This window comes from Capra hircus, chromosome 26 (genome assembly GCF_001704415.2).
Source record: "Capra hircus breed San Clemente chromosome 26, ASM170441v1, whole genome shotgun sequence".
NCBI lineage: Eukaryota > Metazoa > Chordata > Mammalia > Artiodactyla > Bovidae > Capra > Capra hircus.
This window is the reverse complement of record NC_030833.1, coordinates 33059204-33079887: the sequence shown is the minus strand read 5'-3', so window position 1 is coordinate 33079887 and position 20684 is coordinate 33059204. Positions and strand designations below refer to the sequence as shown.

The 20684-nt window shown below is 41.2% G+C and overlaps 1 protein-coding gene across 1 annotated transcript in view; it reads right to left on the bottom strand.

Annotated features, from left to right (window-relative positions):
• Window positions 1-14229, bottom strand: part of ARHGAP19 (Rho GTPase activating protein 19) — a 66773-nt gene extending 52544 nt beyond the window's left edge. Inside the window, exon 1 of the mRNA XM_005698282.3 lies at window positions 14162-14229. Coding sequence (XP_005698339.1) covers window positions 14162-14217 — 56 coding nt within the window. The 5' untranslated portion in view covers window positions 14218-14229. The remainder of the gene's footprint in view (window positions 1-14161) is intronic.

Genomic DNA, 20684 nt, shown 5'->3' with positions numbered 1-20684 from the left:
TTTCTACCTATGATCAGATTACCTTTCAAAAGACTACTTATAAATCCACTTCTTTCAAAGTCCAGAATGATACTATCCAAGAGACTGCTAATGTTTTTGCTCTGGCACATGACTGTTCATATCTATACAACTTCACATATTGAAAATTCTTAAGAGTTTAAATCTCTTAGTCAGTACCCAATGAACCTAATAGAAAGTCTCTTCATCAGCTAGCATAAGAAAGTGAGTTGCTTTTCTGAGGCACATATTAGCCAAACAAGGAATCAGTTACTCACGTGTCATTTAAATTCAAACTGTGATCTACCTGCTGCCACTACTGCTAAGTCGCTTCAGTCGTGTCCGACTCTGTGCGACCCCAGAGACGGCAGCCCACCAGGCTCCCCAGTCCCTGGGATTCTCTGGGCAAGAACACTGGAGTGGGTTGCCATTTCCTTCTCCAATGCATGAAAGTGAAAAGTGAAAGTGAAGTCGCTCAGTCGTGTCCGACTCTTCGCGACCCCATGGACTGCAGCCCACCAGGCTCCTGCGCCCATGGGATTTTCCAGGCAAGAGCACTGGAGTGGGGCGCCATCGCCTTCTCCAGTGATCTACCTAGTGCTTTGTAATTTTAAGAAGCTGTAAGGTACAGGAACAAACTAAAACAAACTAAACTAAGTCTGTGGCGCCCAAAAGGTTAAATTTCACTGAATACTATAAGATGCTATTTTGTTTTCTACTATCTCTATTTTCAAAAATACAAATGGTCAGCTATAGGTGCAATTAGCACATAGGCACCCAGAAGCCCCTGTCAGAGGTCTTGAAAATTAGGTTGCAAATAATTTTTCTTTCACTGCATTTGCACATAGATGCTAGTCCTTTAACTGTTATTATTTTAAAGAGATCTTTGGGTATTTGCTAAAACTCCTTTGAAATTGGAAGTAATTATGAGGCTTTTTCCACTGTGGTAAATCTTAAGCAACCACCACTTTGGGTTTTCTCACTCAACACTTTCTGAATGACACCAACTGTTGAGATATGTGATATTGAAAAGATGGATTCTAATATATGAAATTTTATGGTGCATGAATTTTTTTAAATTTAAATATCCCAATTTCTTTTAATTGGGACATCCCAACACTTTAAAAAAGTTATTTTATTTTTTTTGGCCATATCTCGGGGCTTATGAGATCTTAGTTCCCCAACCAGGGATTGAACCTGGGACCTTGGCAGTGAAAGCAGAGACCTAACTACTGGACCACTTTTTATTTCTTAACTCCTAAAAAGAAACTATTGTGTCAGTTAAAATAGTTATGCTTTGAAAAATTTAGGCTTTATCCTCCATACACACCTTAATACACACACTCTCAATTTAAATTTTAATGAAAATTTAACACAATGACATAAGTGTATGCTTCATACTGGTATATTTATTTTTAATATTTAAAAGCCGTATTTATTTGATGAAAAATCCAGATTGAAAAATGACTGATCTCTTGCTTAGGGTCATCCTGACAAAAGCAGCAGATTGAATAGCAGATCTAATAAGGAGAGCTTGGTCACAAGGATAGCTACTACAAAATGACCTGATCAAAGGAAAAAAATTAAAGCAGACCTTGTTATTTGAGTGAAAAAAAAACTATTATTGCCACCAATGAGAGACTGTAGGGATTCCAAAATTCAGAAAACTTTAAAATGATAAATAGACTTCACCATACAAAAGCTAGTCAGATTTAAAAAAAAAAAAAAAGAGTCAGATTTCAAAGGGCTTATTATAGTGCACGTAGCTTTCTCTGATTAACGTTTGACTTTCGTAGACAGCAGAAAGTATTTGGAGATAATGTCAAGAATGTCACTAAATACAAATTGCTGTACACTTCCTTGGCTTCTCATCTTCTCCTAATTGTTAGTTTCCTGTTATTTGGTGAGATTTTTTTAAATTTCATTGTTTTTAACATTCTTGGATTTATCCTTGCAATTGTGTTCAGCATAAAAATAAAACAAGCGAAGAACTTCTACATTATGTAACCCCAATGTCATTCTTTATAGTTCCTAAATTAATGAAGTTCGCCCCTTCCCAAGTGTACTGATGTAATTAAGACACATACAGCAATTGTTCAGTCTCACAGTTCAGCTTGACAAATCGCCTGTATTTAATTTCATAACTGATATTGTTATTTATGTTTTCATCTGATTATCTTAAAGCTATGGCTTTATACAGTTTTATAGTTTGATACTAACACATTTCCCATTATAAAATGTATTGTCACTAACTCCATACTTTTAAAATTATTTATGAAGTAGAACACAAAACTTGTGAACGTCTGACAAAACTGTTCCTTTTTAATCTATCACTATATTTTAAAATTACCGAAAAGAACAACAGTTTTCCTACAGTAGGCACTAAAGTCTGTAACACAAAAGACAATAACAAGATCATTAACTGCCGAATGCACGGTATAATGAAAGCTCTAAGCATTCAGAGGTAGGAGAGAATCTTTCACTCTTACACAAGGAGTTGAGACTTGCAGGAGGTCTTAAAGATGAGAAGGGTTTGACAGAGTTTGACCGTACTCATCTTGAACACTCTGACTCCCAACCTCCTCCTTCAGACAGTTTCCATCCTCCAAGACCCCATCCTACAGGGCTCATCAGCGCTGCCTCCAAAGCCTGCCCCTGTGGCTGTGGCTGGCAGCCTCTACAGGAAGTCACCCTCTTGTCCCCATATTTTCGTTTTTTCGTTTTCATCTACTCTCTTGCTCTGCTCCCTTCCATACCATTTCTCCAGTGCTCCCTAGTTTCTCACAACCCACAGCTATTGAGCCTGTGCTCTAGAGCCATGTGCAGCAACTGCTGAAGCCTGTGCACCCTACAGTCCACGCTCTGCAACAAGAGAAGCCACCACAACGAGATGCCCATGCACCACAACCAGAGAGTAGCTCCCCCCTCGCCACAGCTAAAGGAGAGCCCACGGAGCAACAAGGACTCAGCACGGCCATAAGCTCAGCAGGAAAGAATCTGCCTGCAGTGCAGACGCCGCAGGAGATGTGGGTTTGATCCCTGAGTCGGGAAGATTCCCTGGAGGAGGAAATAGCAACCCATTCCAGTATTCTTGTCTGGAGAATCCCACAGACAGAGAAGCCTAACAGGCTACGGTCCACAGGGTCGCAGAGAGTTGGACACAACTGAAGAGACTTGGCAAGCATGCATGCTCACTGTGCATGGGCTTAAATAAATAAAATTATTTTTTAAATTATACATATTTCATATCATTATAAACATCAGTTTTTAAAACCTCATATAACTATATACCAGTAACCCCAAACAAAAAGACAAGAAATGTTAAAGTCGCTTGCTCAAAGACACATACTGTTTTAACTGAGGGAAAAGGTATCAGTAAACAACGTATCTGCTGGGATCTTCGCAAGTTTGAAACTGCAAAGATCCATGCTGTTGTTGCTGTTCTGTCAATATATCGTGTCTGACTCTGCGACCCCATGGACTGCAGCACATCAAGCTTCCCTGTTCTTCACTATCTCCCAGAGTTTGCTCAACCTCATGTACATGGAACAGTGATGCTATCTAACTATCTCATCCTCTGCCACCCCCTGCTCCTCCCGCCTTCAATCTTTCCCAGCATCAGGGCCTTTTCCAGAGAGTCAGCTCTACACATCAGGTGGCCAAAGTATTGGAGCTTCAGCATCAGTCCTTCCAATGAATATTTAGGACTGCTTTCCTTTAGGATTGACTGGTTAGATCTCCTTACAATCCATGGGACTCCCAAGAGTCTTCTCCAACACCACAGTTCAAAAGCATCAATTTTTCAGCGCTCAACTTTCTTTATAGTTGAACTCTTCCATCCATACATGAGTACTGGACAAACCATAGCTTTGACTAGACGGACCTTTGTTGGCAAAGTAATGTCTCTGCTTTTATAATATGCTGTCTAGGTTGATCATGGCTTTTCTTCCAAGGAGTGTCTTTTAATTTCATGGCTGCAGTCACCATCTGCAGTGATTTTGGAGCCCAAAAAAATAGTCTCTCACCTTTTCCATTGTTTTCTCATATATTTGGGAATAGGTTATAAATATTACATAGATTTTTATATAGATTCTATATATTAATATTAATATTATATTATATTATATTGGAAAAGACAATGGCACCTCACTCCAGTACTCTTGCCTGGAACATCCCATGGACGGAGGAGCCTGGTGGGCTGCAGTCTATGGGGTTGCTAAGAGTTGGACACGACTGAGCGACTTCACTTTCACTTTTCCCTTTCATGCATTGGAGAAGGAAATGGCAACCCCCTCCAGTGTTCTTGCCTGGAGAATCCCAGGGACGGGGGAGCCTGGTGGGCTGCCATCTATGGGGTCGCACAGAGTCAGACACGACTGAAGCAACTTAGCAGCAGTAGCAGCAGCATTATATTTTATAATTATAGTTATTATATAATATTATATATAAATATACATTTTAAATTATATATTATATAACATATAATGTATAATCTTTTATATTATAAATATATAGATTATATAGATTAAGGACTTCCCTGGTGGCTCAGATGATAAAGCATCTGCCTACAATGCCTACAATGCAGGAGACCTGGGTTCAATCCCCGAGTCGGGAAGATCCCCTGAAGAAGGAAATAGCAACCCACTCCAGTATTCTTGCCTGGAAAATCCCATGGATGGAGGAGCCTGGTAGGTTACAATCCATGGGGTCGCAGAGTCGGACACAACTGACGGACTTCACTTGCTATTAAATAGATTTCCCATCTATTCCCAAGCCATGAAGTGATGGGACCAGATGCCATGATCTTAGTTTTCTCAATGTTGAGTATGAAGCCAACTTTTTCACTCTCCTCTTTCACTTTCATCAAGAGGCTCTTTAGCACTTCTTCACTTTCTGCCGTTAAGGGTGGTGTCATCTGCATATCTGAGGTTATTGATACTTCTCCTGGCAATCTTCATTGCAGCTTGTGCTTCATCCAGCCCAGCATGTTGCATGATGTACTCTGCATATAAGCTAAATAAGCAGGGTGACAATATACAGCCTTGACGTACTCCTTTCTGGATTTGGAACCACTCTGTTGTTCCATGTCCAGTTCCAACTGTTGCTTCTTGGCTTGCGTAGATAGGCCAAGATTTCTCAGGAGGCAGGTAAGGTGGTCTGGTATTCCCATCTCTTTCAGATTTTTCCACAGTTTGTTGTGAACCACATAGTCAAAAGCTTTGGCATAGTCAATAAAGCAGAAGTTTTTCTGGAACTCTCTTGCTTTTGCAATGATCCAACAGATATTGGCAATTTGATCCCTGGTTCCTCTGCCTTTTCTAAATCCAGCTTGAGTATCTGGAAGTTCACAGTTCACGGTTCACATACTGTTGAAGCCTGGCTTAAAGAATTTTGAGTATTACTTTACTAGAGTGTGAGATGAGTGCAATTGTGCGGTAGTTTCAACATTCTTTGGCATTGCCTTTCTTTGAGATTGGAATGAAAACTGACTTTCTCCAGTCCTGTGGCCACTGCTGAGTTTTCTAAACTTGCTGGCATGCTGAGTGCAGCACTTTCACAGCATCATCTTTCAGGATTTGAAATAGCTCAACTGGAATTCCATCACCTCCACTAGCTTTGTTCATAGTGATGCTTCCTAAGCATCTTGACTTGACTTCACATTCCAGGATGTCTGGCTCTAAGTGAGTGATCACACCGTTGTGATTATCTGGGTCACGAAAATCATTTTGTACAGTTCTTCTGTGTATTCTTGCCACCTCTTCTTCTGCCTCTGTCAGGTCCATACCCTTTCTGTCCTTTATTGTGCCCATCTTTGCATGAAACGTTCCCTTGGTATCTCTAATTTTCTTGAAGAGATCTCTAGTCTTTCCCATTCTATTGTTTTCCTCTATTTTTTTGCATTAATCACTGAGGAAGGCTTTCTTATCTCTCCTTGCTATTCTTTGGAACTCTGCATTCAAATGGGTATATCTTTCCTTTTCTCCTTTGCTTTTTGCTTCTCTTCTTTTCTCAGCTATTTGTAAGGCCTCCTCAGACAGCCATTTTGCCTTTCTTTTTCTTGAGGATGGATCATTGCCTCCTGTACAGTGTCATGAACCTCCATCCACAGTTTTCAGGCACTCTGTCTCTCAGATCTAATCCCTTGAATCTGTTTGTCACTTCCACTGTATAATCGTAAGAGATTTCATTTAGGTCATACCTGAATGGTCTGGTGGGTTTCCCTATTTTCTTCAATTTAAGTCTGAATTTGGCAATAAGGAGTTCATGATCTGAGCCACAGTCAGCTCCCGGTCTTGTATTTGTTGACTGTATAGAGCTTCTCCATCTTTGGCTGCAAAGAATATGATCAGTCTAATTTCAGTGCTGACCATCTGGTGATGTCCACGCATGGTATTCTCTTGTGTTGTTGGAAGAGGGTGTTTGCTATGACCAGTGCGTTCTCTTGGCAAAACTCTATTAGCCTTTGCCCTGTTTCATGCTGTACTCCAAGGCCAAATTTGCCTGTTACTCCAGGTATCTCTTGACTTCCTCCTTTTGCATTCCAGTCCCCTATAATAAAAAGGATATCTTTTTTGACTGTTAGTTCTAGAAGGTCTTGTAGGTCTTCATAGAACCATTCAACTTCAGCTTCTTCAGCATTACTGGTTGGGGCATAGACTTGGATTACCGTGATATTGAATGATTTGCCTTGGAAACAGACGGAGATCATTCTGTCGTTTTTGAGATTGCATCCAAGTACTGCATTTCGGACTCTTTTGTTGACTGTGATAGCTACTCCATTTCTTCTAAGGGATTCCTGCCCACAGTAGTACATATAATGGTCATCTGAGTTAAATTCACCCATTCCTGTCCATTTTAGTTCACTGATTATTAAAATGTCGATGTTCACTCTTGCCATCTCCTGTTTGACCACTTCCAGTTTGCCTTGATTCATGGACCTAATATTCCAGGTTCCTATGCAATATTGCTCTTTATAGCATAGGACTTTACTTCCATCACCAGTCACATCCACAACTGGGTGTTGTTTTTGCTTTGGCTCTGTCTCTTCATTCTTTCTGGAGTTATTTCTCCACTGTTCTCCAGTAGCATATTGGGTACCTACCGACCTGGGGAATTCATCTTTCAGTGTCCTATCTTTTTGCCTTTTCATACTGTTCATGGAGGTTCTCAAGGCAAGAATACAGAAGTGGTTGGCCATTCCCTTCTCTAGTGGACCACATTTTGTCAGACCTCTCCAGCATGACCCATCCATCTTGGGTGGTCCTACATGGCATGGCTCATAGTCTCACTGAGTTAGACAAGGTTGTGGTCCATGTGATCAGTTTTATTAGTTTTGTGTGATTGTGGTTTTCATTCCGCCTGCCCTCTGATGGATAAGGATAAGAGGCTTATGGAAGCTTCCACCTCATACTTCTCTATAGAACAGACCTAGGTAGTGTTGCAGCAAGGGAAACCAGGAACTTGGAGATAAGATGATTTTCCATGTGCCAGTCACCAACTTACTGCCTCTCATCCATCACTGCCTACTCTGCAAAAATGGAGCCAAAGCCTCTAAGTATACTTCCTTTTCTAGCTGGTACAATATTCAGCATTACTGACAAAGAACACTGCAGAGACAGAGCAGGAGGCAGGGCCTTTCCCTTTAGGATTTCAGGCTGCTCCTCTAGGCAAGCTCCTGTAGCGTGCACAACTTCTCCACTGACAGGCTCCAGGTTATAGCAGCCAGCTGCTTTCTACCCCCACACCCCCCCAATCCCTGAGACATCTCCCTATGAACAGCTTTCCCGAGTATCCTACAGTGGTGGGTTTCGGGAAGGTTCCTGAAGGTGAATTTCCAACAAGTTCTACCACATTATTTCTTTGCTATTCTGTGGCTCCAACGTGGGATCTCTGGCCTAGGGTATCTATCCCTTCTTAGCACATTCTATCTCAGCCCTAAGAATTATAGTGGATTCTTTTTATCCAGCTTTATCAACATATAATTAACAGACAAAATGATAAGATATAGTATTTATAAAGTGTACACCATTATGATTTGATATACATATGCAGTGCATAGTTGACACTGGTTTCTATCTGTAATTCTTTAGAGATCTCTTTATTTATTAGCCAATCCCTTGTTACTCCAATTCCCTGTTAGAATCAGTAACTCTTTATACTAAACTTTCTTTGTTCAAATTACTGTATAGTTTCTGTGTTCTAGCTGAACCCTGACTGATATATCAGGTAAAACTAGCAAAAAATCAGCACAAAATAGATGGACTCTGGCATTTCTAGAAACATGGTTAAAAAAATGTAATTAATAGGGTTTACTCAAGGTAGCCAGAAGGTATCTTCAGGAAGAAAGTACTGATAAGTGCTGATTAAATAACAAAAGAAAGCAATAATCTAATCAATCAACTGTAATAAGTCTCTTTCAAACATAAAATGGGACAACCTGACATACAGATCAGGTATATTCTTTTTTTTTCTTTTTACTGAAGCATAGTTGATTTACAATGTTTCAGACAAAGTGTTTCAGTTATATATGTGTGTACGCGTATTCTTTCTTCAGATTCTTTTCCACTACAGATTATTAGAAAATGTTGGAGATAGCTCCCTGTGCTATTGACGGACAGGTCCTTGTTGTTTATTTTACATATAGTATGTGTTCTTTCTCCTTTGGTAAACATAAGCTTGTTTTCTATGTCTATGAATCTACTTCTGGTTTGTAAATAAGTTCATTTATATACTTTATGCAAATTACCTAAATTGCCTTATCAGTCGGCTTACGAACCTGAAGGAATCAGTCCTTAAATCTGTTTAACACATAAAACAGTTTTTTGAATTTGCAGTAACAAAAAGACTGCTGCTCTCTGAGGACCTTCCACACAACCACCCAGAAACCTCCTTCTTCAACACTGTTTAACCTTACAAACTCTAAAGCTAAAGGTTCGAGGCAAAGAAAGGTAGGCCATTGACCAGTTTATAAAGATTAACTTTAAAATTATATTTTCTTCTTCCCCTCTCCTTCCATCAAGAGTGCCCTTGCCTGTAAATAAACTCTCTAAGCCAGATAAACTGATAAAAATACAAAATAAAAAGATTCTGATTCAAGAAAGATCCCTAAAGAACCTATTCCTCATTTCGGTTCACAGAATTTGACAGTACAAATAAAAAATTAGATTCAGGGAGTTCTCTGGTGGTCAAGTGGTTAGGACTCGGGGCTCTTGCTGCCATGGGCCCAGGTTTAATCCCTGTTCGGGAAACTAAGATCTCGAACGCCTCACAGCTCAGCGGCCAAAAAAACTGGATTCAACATTTAAACCATGTTTTCTACTTTTACAAGTGAGAATAGAAAATTCTTCCTAAGATCAACAGGTTCTGTCTATCACTTTTCTTGAAGGGCCACACTGCTGTCTTCTAAGAGAAAAGAACAATGTAATTTTAAAAAGGGACTTTACGAAGTCTACACTGTAGTGATTCAGCAGGATCCAGGGCACTTTCCCCATCTTCAGACACCTTCCTTATCCTCCAAAAACATTTCCAAACTGGGATGTAACTATCCCAAAGTCTGTTCCCAAGTTTCCTACTATTTCTAAGTCCCATGGGCAGGGCTACAAAACTTAGACACTGCTGGTATATTAACTGTCTCCAACTTTTCACAAATGCTATCACTTCCATGACTTGCTCTGCCTCCCTCCACTCCTATATGTTCTTGTTTGCTTTTTCTGGTTCACAGTGGGTTTCTTTTTTCAGGGAATATTGAGGTTAAAAAGCCTGTGACTCTTTGTTATCAATTTCCCCTCTTCATCTAATAATAGTTAGGACTTTCTTTTTATGCCTCTTTTCAACTAAAAAAATACTGAGCCATATTTCCCTACTGCCAATTATGTGGGTAGGTGGCTATAATTCTTTTCCTGCTTTTGTTTTTTCTCTCTTTGGCCCTTGAGAGTCTCTACTTTTTTTTCCTATTATTTTTATACTACTACTGGTAGAATAGATAGCTTCAATTTGTGGATTTCCCTCATTAGATGCAGGCTTAAAATAATGAAGAAATAGAACTAGAAAGCTAAACAGTTCTAAACAGATGATCATATATTCTCCATTCAACTTGCAAATATATATTGATTTGTGCAAATCAGACAATTCTTTCCTCTTCTTTATGGACTACAAGGGACCATACCACCAACAGAAGATTAGAAAGGTTAATATCTGTAGAGCATAAAGTAATTTGCATGGCATTTATCACAAGGTAATATTTTTGTCTTAAAAATACCGAAAACTATTATTCATTCACTACTGACCACCTTGTTATCGTTGTTCAGTCAGTAAGTCGTGTCTGACTTTTTGTGAACCCATGGACTGCAGGACACCAGGCCTCCCTGTCCCCACTATCTCCTGTAGTTTGCCCAAGTTCATGTCCACTGAGTTGGTGATGCTGTCCAACCATCTCATCCTCTGCTGCCCTCCTTTCCTTTTGTCTTCAATCTTTCAAAATCATCAGGGTCTTTTCCAATGAGTCAGCTGTTTGCACCAAGCAGCCAAAGTATTGGCCAGTAAACTGTAGCCTACCTACACAAACCTAATTGTTGGGAATACATAATAAAAATATACACGTTCAGCTCAGTTCAGTTGCTCAGTCGTGTTCGACTCTTTGTGACCCCATGAATCGCAGCACGCTGGGCTTCCCTGTCCATCACCAGCTCCCAGAGTTCACTCAAACTCACGTCCACTGAGTCAGTGATGCCATCCACCCATCGCATCCTCTGTCGTCCCCTTCTCCTCCTGCCCCCAATCCCTCCCAGCATCATTGTCTTTTCCAATGAGTCAACTCTTCACATGAGGTGGCCAAAGTACTGGAGTTTCAGCTTCAGCATCATTCCCTCCAAAGAAATCCCAGGGCTGATCTCCTTCAGAATGGACTGGTTGGATCTCCTTGCAGTCCAAGGGACTCTCAAGAGTCTTCTCCAACACCACAGTTCAAAAGCATCAATTCTTCGGTGCACAGCTTTCTTCACAGTCCAACTCTCACATCCATACATGACCTGCCCTCAAAAAGACCTTAGAAAACTCAACTTCTCTATGAATTACTTCAGGTTCAGATAACAGTCTGTGAATAGACTGATTATGTAACTAATACTATTGCCCCAAATTTAAATTCAAATAGCAATATCCTTTAAAGAAATTCAAACTATTCCTGCTGTCGAATGGTATTTTTTCTTCAGATTTTCATCACAATTCAAGATTTTAGAGCAGGCTAAAGGATGATCTAATCAAACTCATCAATTCCCTCTACAGTTTCTAGGGGAAGAAAGGACCCAACCATTTATAGGCAGCTCCAAGAGGGGAAAATTCTTCCCTATAAAATATGAAATATGGAATATCAACCACTCCCATCTGTGCTAAGTAAGGAGTCCAGGTCCTACACACAAACCCAGCTTTCTGGGATGTGGATTCTCCTATTCAATACAAACAGCACCAACAGATACCAACCAAAAGTTTTACTTACTCATTTACACTGGGGCAATGTATACAACACAGGCCTGGCGGGCTAAAGCCCATAGGGTTGCAAAAAAGTCAGACTCCCGTATATAAAATAGATAGCCAAAAGGAATTTGCTGTGTATGGCTCAGGAAACTCAAACAAGGGCTCTATATCAACCTAGAGGGGTGGGGTGGGGAGGGAGATGGGAGGGAGGTTCAGAAGGGAGGGGACATATGTATACCTATGGCAGATTCATGTTGAGGTTTGACAGAAAACAACAAAATTTTGTACAGCAATTATCCTTCAATTAAAAAAAATTAATTTTTGTAAAAAAAGAGTCAGACTTGACTTAGAGACTCAACAAACAACACTGTAAATAAGCTCACTCTACTGAATTCCAGAATGAATTAAGACTTCCCTGGTGGCTCAGACGGTAAAGCGTCTGCCTACAATGTGGGAGACCCAGGTTAGATCCCTGGGCTGGGAAGATCCTCTGGAGAAGGAAATGACAACCCACTCCAGTACTCAGAATATCCCATGGATGGAGGGGTGTGGTAGTCTACAGTCCATGGGGTCACAGAGTCGAACGCAACTGAACGACCTCACTTTTTCTTTCACTGAATTTCAATATATATTTTCTCAATTAAGACATCTAAGTTCTTAAAGCTGGGGTAAAACCACCTAGAAATTCTTTCTAGGAAAAGCTAACTTGGGAGTGTGCTAACTTGGGAGAAAACACTCTGTAGAAACAAAGCAATGATTTCCTAAACTGATTCCTCTGATCTGTTCTTTAGTTCCTCTACTAGAAGAACAAAAAACTATTAAGTATGGAGTGGTTACTAACTACTAGGTTCAGCACTGACAGCTTTAAAAGGATTGTCTGGTTTAATACTGACATTCTGTGGACTAGACATCATTATGTCCGTTTACAAATGAAGAAACTGAAGCTGAGAGAAGTTTAAAAATTGGCCCAAGTATTTTATTCTTTTTAGTGCTCCTATAATTATGATTCTTTTCCTAATTTCCTTTTCAGATAGTTCATTCTTAGTATATAGACTCATAACTGATTTTTGTATGTTAATTTTGTATCCTGCAACTTGAACCTGTTTATAAATTCTAATAGTTTTTTTTTTGTTAGCATCTTAAGGATTTCCTACATACAAAATCATGTCTTCCAAGAGGAATAACTTCATTCTTCCTTTTCTTATTTCAATCCCTCCTTGTTTCTTTTTCTTGCCTAATTGCTCTGGCTAGGACTTCCAATACTACGTTGAGCAGAAGTGGCAAGAGTGGGCAGCCTTGTCTTGTTCCTCACCACAGTGGGTATCATCTCACACCTGTCAGGATGGCTATGATTAAAAAAAAAAAAAGTATTGGTGAGGACCTGGAGAAACTGGAACCTTTGTACACTGTTGGTAGGAAAACAAAATAGGGCAGTGCATAGCTCAGTGGTAAAGAATCCACCTATCAATGCAGGAGACACCAGTTTGATCCCTAGGTCAGGAGGATCTCCTGGCAACCCACTCCAGTATCCCTGCCTGGGAAATCCCATGGACAGAGGAGCCTGGTGGGCTATAGGGTTGCAAAAGAGTCAGACACAACTTAAGAGACTAAACAACAGCAGCAGGTAGCCTAGAAGTTCAAAAAAAAAAAATTAAAATAGAACTACCTAGGACCCAGCAATCTTTTCTTTGTATTTATCCAAAAGCATGAAATTAGGATCTCAAAGAATTATTAGCAGTCTCATGTTCACTGAGGCACAATTAACAATAGCCAAGATGTGGCAACAACCTAAATGTCCATGGACATATGAATAGATACAGGCAAACTATGGTATATGCATAGAGTGGAATATTACTCGCCTTTACAAAAGAAAATTCTGCAGTATGTGACAGTATGGATGAAACTTGAGGACATTATGCTAACTGAAATAAGCCAGTTGCAGAAAGGCAAATGATTTCACTTATATGAGGTATCCACTTACACGAGGTGTCTAAAATAGCCAAAGTCACAGAATTACAGAATGGAATGGGGCTTGCTAGCAGCTGGGAGAAGAGCAATGGGAAGTTACTATTTACTTAAAGTTTCAGTTAAGCAGAATGAATAAGCTCTTGAGATTTGCTGCACAACACTACCTACAGTCGACAGCACTCACTATACTCTTAAAATTTTACCAACAGGGCAGATCTCATGCTAAGTGTTTTCACTACTATAAAATTTTTCAAATGTTTAACTGGTCCAAGGACTCATATCCATATCTAAACGACACTCAAATCTGTGCTCCGAATTAATCATATAAACTGCCTCGGAAGAGATTAAAAAGTACTGACAGCGTTCTCTCCCAACGCTGTGCGACGTTGGGGAATTAGCTTAACAGCTCTGGGCTTGTTTCCTCACCATCAAGATGAGTCTCAGCGCAAAGGCACGCAGCGTTGCCACCACAAACAGGTCGATTTGCAGCCAACCCCGCTAGTGGACCTCCCAATAGCATCGGCAGGATCAAGCAGGGTCCTGGCTGTGGCCAGCGCCGGCGCCAGACCACCGAGCCTCAGTCCCTGCAGCCGCAAAGATGAGAAACGCCGCAGAAAAAAAGGAACAAAGCCTGGCCCCCTGGGTCACCGTGACCCAAGAGAAAGGCGTCAGTACGACCAGCCCACGGCCTCGTTTCCTAGGCAGCTGGACCAAGAACTGGGCTCACCTCCGGCCAGGCTCCCGGGCTGGCACCTCCCCTTCACTCTGCGCCTCAGTCGCCATCTTAGTCAGCAAACTTCTTTCACCGCCCCCAACCCTGGCCCCGCCCTCATGCCTCTGGATTGGCTAAACTGTTACCCCCTTTTTTATACGATTGGATAACTTGCCCGCCCCTCCTCTACCCGAATAGCTTCATGATATTATTGGTCTATTCAAATAACGAACCGTCATTAGTGGCCCCCTGTAGTGGCGGAAAAGAAATGGGTGAGGGGCCAAGGAGGGGGCGTTGGGAAACCCAGCCCCGTGGCCTGCGGGGAGTTGTAGTTTCTTATTTTGATTAACTCCGGATTCCACCGACTTTTAGCTTCAAGTCAGAAATATACAGCTTACGCTCAAATTCTGTCCTGATGTGTAAGTCTCAGAATTACAGAATTGTCGAACGTGAAAGTGACTTCAAGAGTCACTCTCTAAAATGGCAAGATGAGTTTTCTGTCCTGATACAGAGGTACAGAGTGGCAGCCAAGAAGTACTTACTAAATTTGTTTCACAGCCTGCTTTCTTCAGACGGCATACCAGTGGGTCACTTCTTCATTCCACCCGCTCCCTTCTGGCTTCCCAGGGAAGCCACAGTTTGCCTCTCTGATCTGAATCATGGAGCCAAAACCTGCATAATTTTGTCCCTGGCTGAGCTTTAATCCTCAAAGAGAGAAAGAACCATAATTATGCTTTCCCTCCCTGCCTCACAGGCTTCTGGTGAGGATTAACTGAGGCAGTAGATGCTAGACCATTGTAAACTTAAAGCATTAATTTCTTTCTCTGTGTTAGTTTCCTCTGCTGGGGTTTTCTATGGATATTTTTCCTGTTGTTCTCTCTGACAACCTTTCACCTGAAGATCACCCAGCACTGTCCTTTTCTTTCACTAAGTTCTATCCACATACATTTCAGTTTCTCAAAAGCCTTTGCTCTGTTGCTTTTCCTGGGTGGCCTGCAGTATTGTTTTTCACATCTCAGTTTAAAAGTCACTGGTTCAGGGAATTCCCAGGTAGTCTAGTAGTTAGGACTCACATATCCACTGTGGGGGGCCTGGTTTGATCTCTGGTTAGGGAACTAAGATCCCCACAAGCTGAGTGGTGCAGCCAAAATAAACAAAAGACACTTATTCAGATGCCTTCCATGGCCCCCTCTGAATAAATCAGTTCCCCTACTAAACTTTCACATAGCACTTGAACTCTTCCTTCATACCTCTCACCACAACTTATATAGTTTATGTGACCATTTCATGTGAGGGTTCCCAACTAGATTTCCCACCACACGTGAGTAGAGGCTACATCTGTTTTGCTCCCTGGGGCATATGGCACATAGTGGCCTTTTATTAATTTTTTTTGGACAAATGCATAAGCAAATCCTCAGACTCTGTTATCCAAACCAAAAATTGAATCAATCATGTGTTCTAATAGATTTTCAATTGATGAATTTTGGCTAAAAGTGTCTAAATAAAATTGCATTTAGTTTTATGTTTAACAAAATGTCCTTAATTGTGCAAATGCATGAAAAGAAAGGCAAAATTCAACAAACAGTGAAAATTTTCACTGAACCCCAGGCAACCTTGGAAAATCCGGGTTGTATAATTTCTGCATATACGAAGAAGGGAACCCAAGGCTCAAATCCTGCCATTTCCCTGACGTGTGAACAAGTTTTTTAGGTTTTATTCCTGGTCCCATTACACCCAGGACATCAATTAATTGACTGAATTAAATTGATGCTTTCACACAAATGAAATGTTCAAAACTAAACTATTACCACTACAACTAGAAGAATACCATACAACTGTATTTCTGGTTCATCTGTTTTGATGATTTTTTTTTTACACAATGTCCTTAATATTTGGGGAACTACAGCACTATAGTTAAAAGTTAGGCTGTAAAGTTAGTGAGCCTAGTTTCAATTTTTGGCTCCATCACTTCGAGTTGTGTGACCCCAGACAAGTTACTTGATTTTCTGATTCTGTTTCCTTTTCTGTAAAGTGAGGACAATAATACTCCTCAGAGAGGTATTGTGAAGATTAAATGAGATCACCTCTGAAGAGCTGCTTCACAGCAGAGTGCCTAGCGCACACTAGGTCTAGATAAATGTTCACGATGAGACGGTAAGTATTAAGAATGCTAAACTCCACAGGAATTCCCTGGTGATCCAGTAGTTAAGACTCTACCCTTCCACTTCAGGGGGCGTGGGTTCAATTCCTGGTCAGGGAACTAAGATCTGGCATGCTGCATCATGCAGCCAAAAAAAAAAAAGCTGAACTCCCTTCTCAGATAGCCCTTCTATCTCCATTACTGTGTGATAAGGACCATACATTGCACTTGTAGTTACAGTTTAATCGGTTACCCTGAAAAAGGGAGGGTTCCTCCTCAAAACCAACTGTTATTCTGTGACTTCTGATTAAAAGCAAGTATCATTGCTGACTGAGTGCTGTAAAAGTAGCCCACAGTTGACGAGCCTGCACACCCTGTTTCTGCAAGGATGTCACGGCTCTCCTGAAATCGTCCTTGCCCTGTCGAGTTATTGATTGTCAGCGTGATGATAAGCATAGCTGTACAGCAGGCATTCATGAAAGTTCAGAAAGTCATCTTGTTTCCAACTGCTTGGCTGAACAAAAGGCCACAGAAAAGTGGCCCCAGGCCTCAAGGAGATTACAGTAAACTCAGGGAGACAAATAAACACATGAGTCATATACAGCAGAACACAGTTTAGAATTATGAAGGTCTAAATATCGAAGTTGGAGAAGGAAATGGCAACCCTCTCCAGTTTTCTTGCCTGGAAAATCCCATGGATGGAGGAGCCTGGTAGGCTATAGTCCATGGGGTCGCAAAGAGTCAGACACAAGTGAGCGACTTCACTTTCAAATATCGAAGTAGAGAACAGATTGGCAGGAATTCAGAAATGTGGAGAAAGGAAGAAGGCCAGGGATCTAAAGGATGGTTGAAGAGCAGAGACGTGGACTTGAGTCCACCACAAATATGATTGCAAATCCATCTACCTATCCCAACAGATCTGGAGTTTGAAGGCAGAGAGGTTATTTGAATCATCTTTGTGTTTCCAGGCCCTCGCCTCAAGGGAAGGGGGAGAAAAAGGAGGAGGAAATACAGGAGGAAAGTAAAAGAAGGAACAAGGTGGAAGAGAAAGAGGAGGAGGATCTGCCCAGGACAGCAGTTCCAACATCGTCCTCTCCACTCCCACCCTCCAACAAGCAAGTGACTTGGAATTCCCAGATGCAACTTTCTGTTTTCCACTTTTGCTCCTGCTGTTCATTCTCCTTGAATTAAAGCGGGACATTTTGATGCCTAGGTCATAATATAAAAATATCATGTGTACAATAAGCTTTTCTGAGTCTTACATCAATATTAAGCCTGGTTAGGGACGGGATGAGGCTGCTTATTGAACATTTGAAAAAAAAGGAAAAAGGCCTAAAAAATGTAATGATTAGTTCTCTTGTCAAACAGGCCAGCAACTTTACCAAAATATCATATACTCATCTGGAATACCCATTCTCTCCCCCTTTCCTTGCCAACTAACTTGTATTTGTTATGATAGTCTTTGAAATCGACATTTTAATGGCTTTTAAATCACCTGTTCATATTTAGTTCTTTTATTTTTATATTGTTTAACAATACAAATAATACGTGAAGACATAGACCTTGTTTTAAAAAAATACAAATAATTCTTGTCCCTCCTTTAAGGAACCCCTATTTTCTGTTTGATGTGTGTTCATTCAGATCTTTTGCTATGCAATACATTTATTCAACAAATATTTATTGAGTGCCTACAATGTGCCAGCCACTGCTGTAGGCCTGAACATACAGGATAACAAAACAACATCACTCTCATGATTTCTCATTCTACTGGTAACACATACATACACAGAGAAATACATAATTTTTAAGTTTTAGATAAATGGTGAAATGCTGTACATATGGTACTTAGACTTGCATCTTAGAGATTTTTCCATGTCAGAACACCTAGATCTGCCATAACTTTTTCAACTTTTTCTTATGGTCGCATCTCGAAGCTTGTGGGATCCTAGTTCCTGGACCAGGAATCAAACCCACATCCTCTAAAGTAAAAGCCTGGAGTCCTAACCTCTGGACCGCCAGGGAATTCCCTGCCATTGATCTTTTTAACTGCTATGTAGTATTCCATCTTATAGACGTTCCCTGGTTTATTTAAACCATCCCCTGCAGATGTACATTCAGATTTATGTCAAGCTTCCAGACTGCAAGCTCTGGAAACTAACTTTGGCTAACATAACAGAAACTGGATTCATTGGAATGAAACTAGGTTGAAGAGCTGGCAAGAAGGAAGGGGGCTAAGGAACAGGAAACCCAGCCAAGGTCAGTCCACTTAGTGTCACTTGATTCTCAGCAGTCAACCCTCTGCTGATTTCCCACCTGTCCATGTGTCTCCAAGTCACCCCCTGGAGAGGCAGAGTCATCAGAAGAAGAGGTCATTTGCCTCTACCCTTCTTCCTGGGGGAGAGCTCTGTCTCCCAACAAAGCTCACCCAGTGGGGGATCACCGGCAAAAATGGGGAAAAATTAAAGGACAAATGTGTGCTACAAATCATTCCCAAAAGTTTACTTCCTGGGGCACATGGTTACTCTGGGCTGGGGCAAAGCTTAACCCTTGTCTCCTTCAGACACACTAAAGACTAACATCTACATATTTCACATGTTGGAAAAAAAAAAAAAAAACTGTCCAGCTTTGCTATGGAATCCTCTTCAAAACTGGCCACAGGGCCAGAAATCCAGGGAGGGAACTCAGTGAGGGGAAGGAGAGGAACCGGTTCTATACAGCTAAAAACAAGTCCGGGGCTGGAACCCAGAGTGAAAGTTCTGAGGGTCGTTTTCCCTAGCCAGGACTATAAGGTCAGAGGTAAGAAGCTGGCAGAGAAGAGGACTGGAAGCTCGCACAGTCCTGGAGCATTACTCACTGGAAGTCACCATCTGGGGCTACAGTGTTGAATAAGCCATGGATCCTACTCTCCAAAAACTCAGACTGTAGCTGGAGGGCAAGAGGGCCAGGCTTCTGGGCCACAGCAGAGGCAAAGACCAAACTCTCTGAAAGCCTGAAAGTATTACAAGCAGCCAGGCTTGGCGTGGGGCAGAGTTGAGGGAGGTGGCAGCGGTCCTCAGTCTTGCAGGGTGAGTTGGAAGACCTGCAAACCGAATGAATCATTTTGAATTGGAATCTCTCTGGTGCTCTAATCAAAAACACCCCAGACCTCAGGTGAGGAGGCCCCAGGTGCTGACGGTAAATTTCAAAGGAGTAACATGTATGTGATGTTCAGAAATGGGCCAGTACATTATGAACTCTCCGTGCTGGATGTTATCTCCACAGTCATGTGAGCTGAAGCTGGGAGGGATCCTTTCTTCCTGCCATTATAACCCATTCTTGTGCAGGTTGTTTTGGTACACAGATAAATTTTGCACATGAAGCTTCTATAGCTACTAAGAAGAGTGAAGGTCAGCAAAGGCCTTATGACTTCCACACCTCTCCTGTCGTCTAGACAGGATCCTTCAGAGCCAGCTTCCAAGTGTCCCTCAGTCAAAATCAGAAAGTAAAGGAAACTGTTCTTTAGCCTCCTTAGGCCTCTGCAGTCATCCTCAACCACAGGATCTATCTTCTTTCAAGGATTTAGGAAGAGAGGGCTCCTTGCTCATTCACACTTCAGCGTGAATTAAATCCAAAGGTACCTCTTCTGGAACATATAAATTTAAAGGACCAGTTTAACTGTGAAATAAAAGGCTCGTCACCCAGCTAAAATAATTTACAGGATCGTGTGAACTAGAAAACCTGAAAACCTTCTCGAGATTCAATCACTATGTCTCAGGTTACATTTTGCAGCATTTCTAGGTTTCCTTTTATTATTGATTAGTTTTGGCTTCTCCCACTAGACTGTAAGTTCTATGAGTTAAGGACTATATTTGGTTTTCGCTTATGTAACTATTTTTGAATGAATAAAGGAACACGTGAACCAAATATATCAAAGAGGTATTAAGTAAAATAGTGAGGTTACACAGGTCTTATGGAAAAGGTACATCCCACCTATACTTGGACATAGGTCTTTGTTTCAATGCACCCAGCATCTCTTTAGGGGTTCTATGCTCCCCTATTCTCTGTGTGTTTTGGGTGGCACTGATGCTGTCTCTGTCTAAAGAGAGTGGGCAAATTTCTCTGGTCGGTCAATCAAAGGACTCTCTGGATTTTACAGTCTGGACCAACCCAAGTTAATACAGAAAGTATGTAGTACAGAAAGTATGTAGTAAGAGCCCCACTGGGTGAGCTGAATGGGGTGAGAAGGCAGAGGCCAGGAGGAACCACCCCCTGTTGGAGGAGGTTTATAGCTGGACCAAGTAAGATTTAGACAGATAGAAATTTGGGGGAATAGTACTCTCTGCAGAAAGAACAGGACCAAATACAGGGAGACAGGATCATGTTAGATACATGTGGAAGCTGGCAAGGACCCAGTGTGAT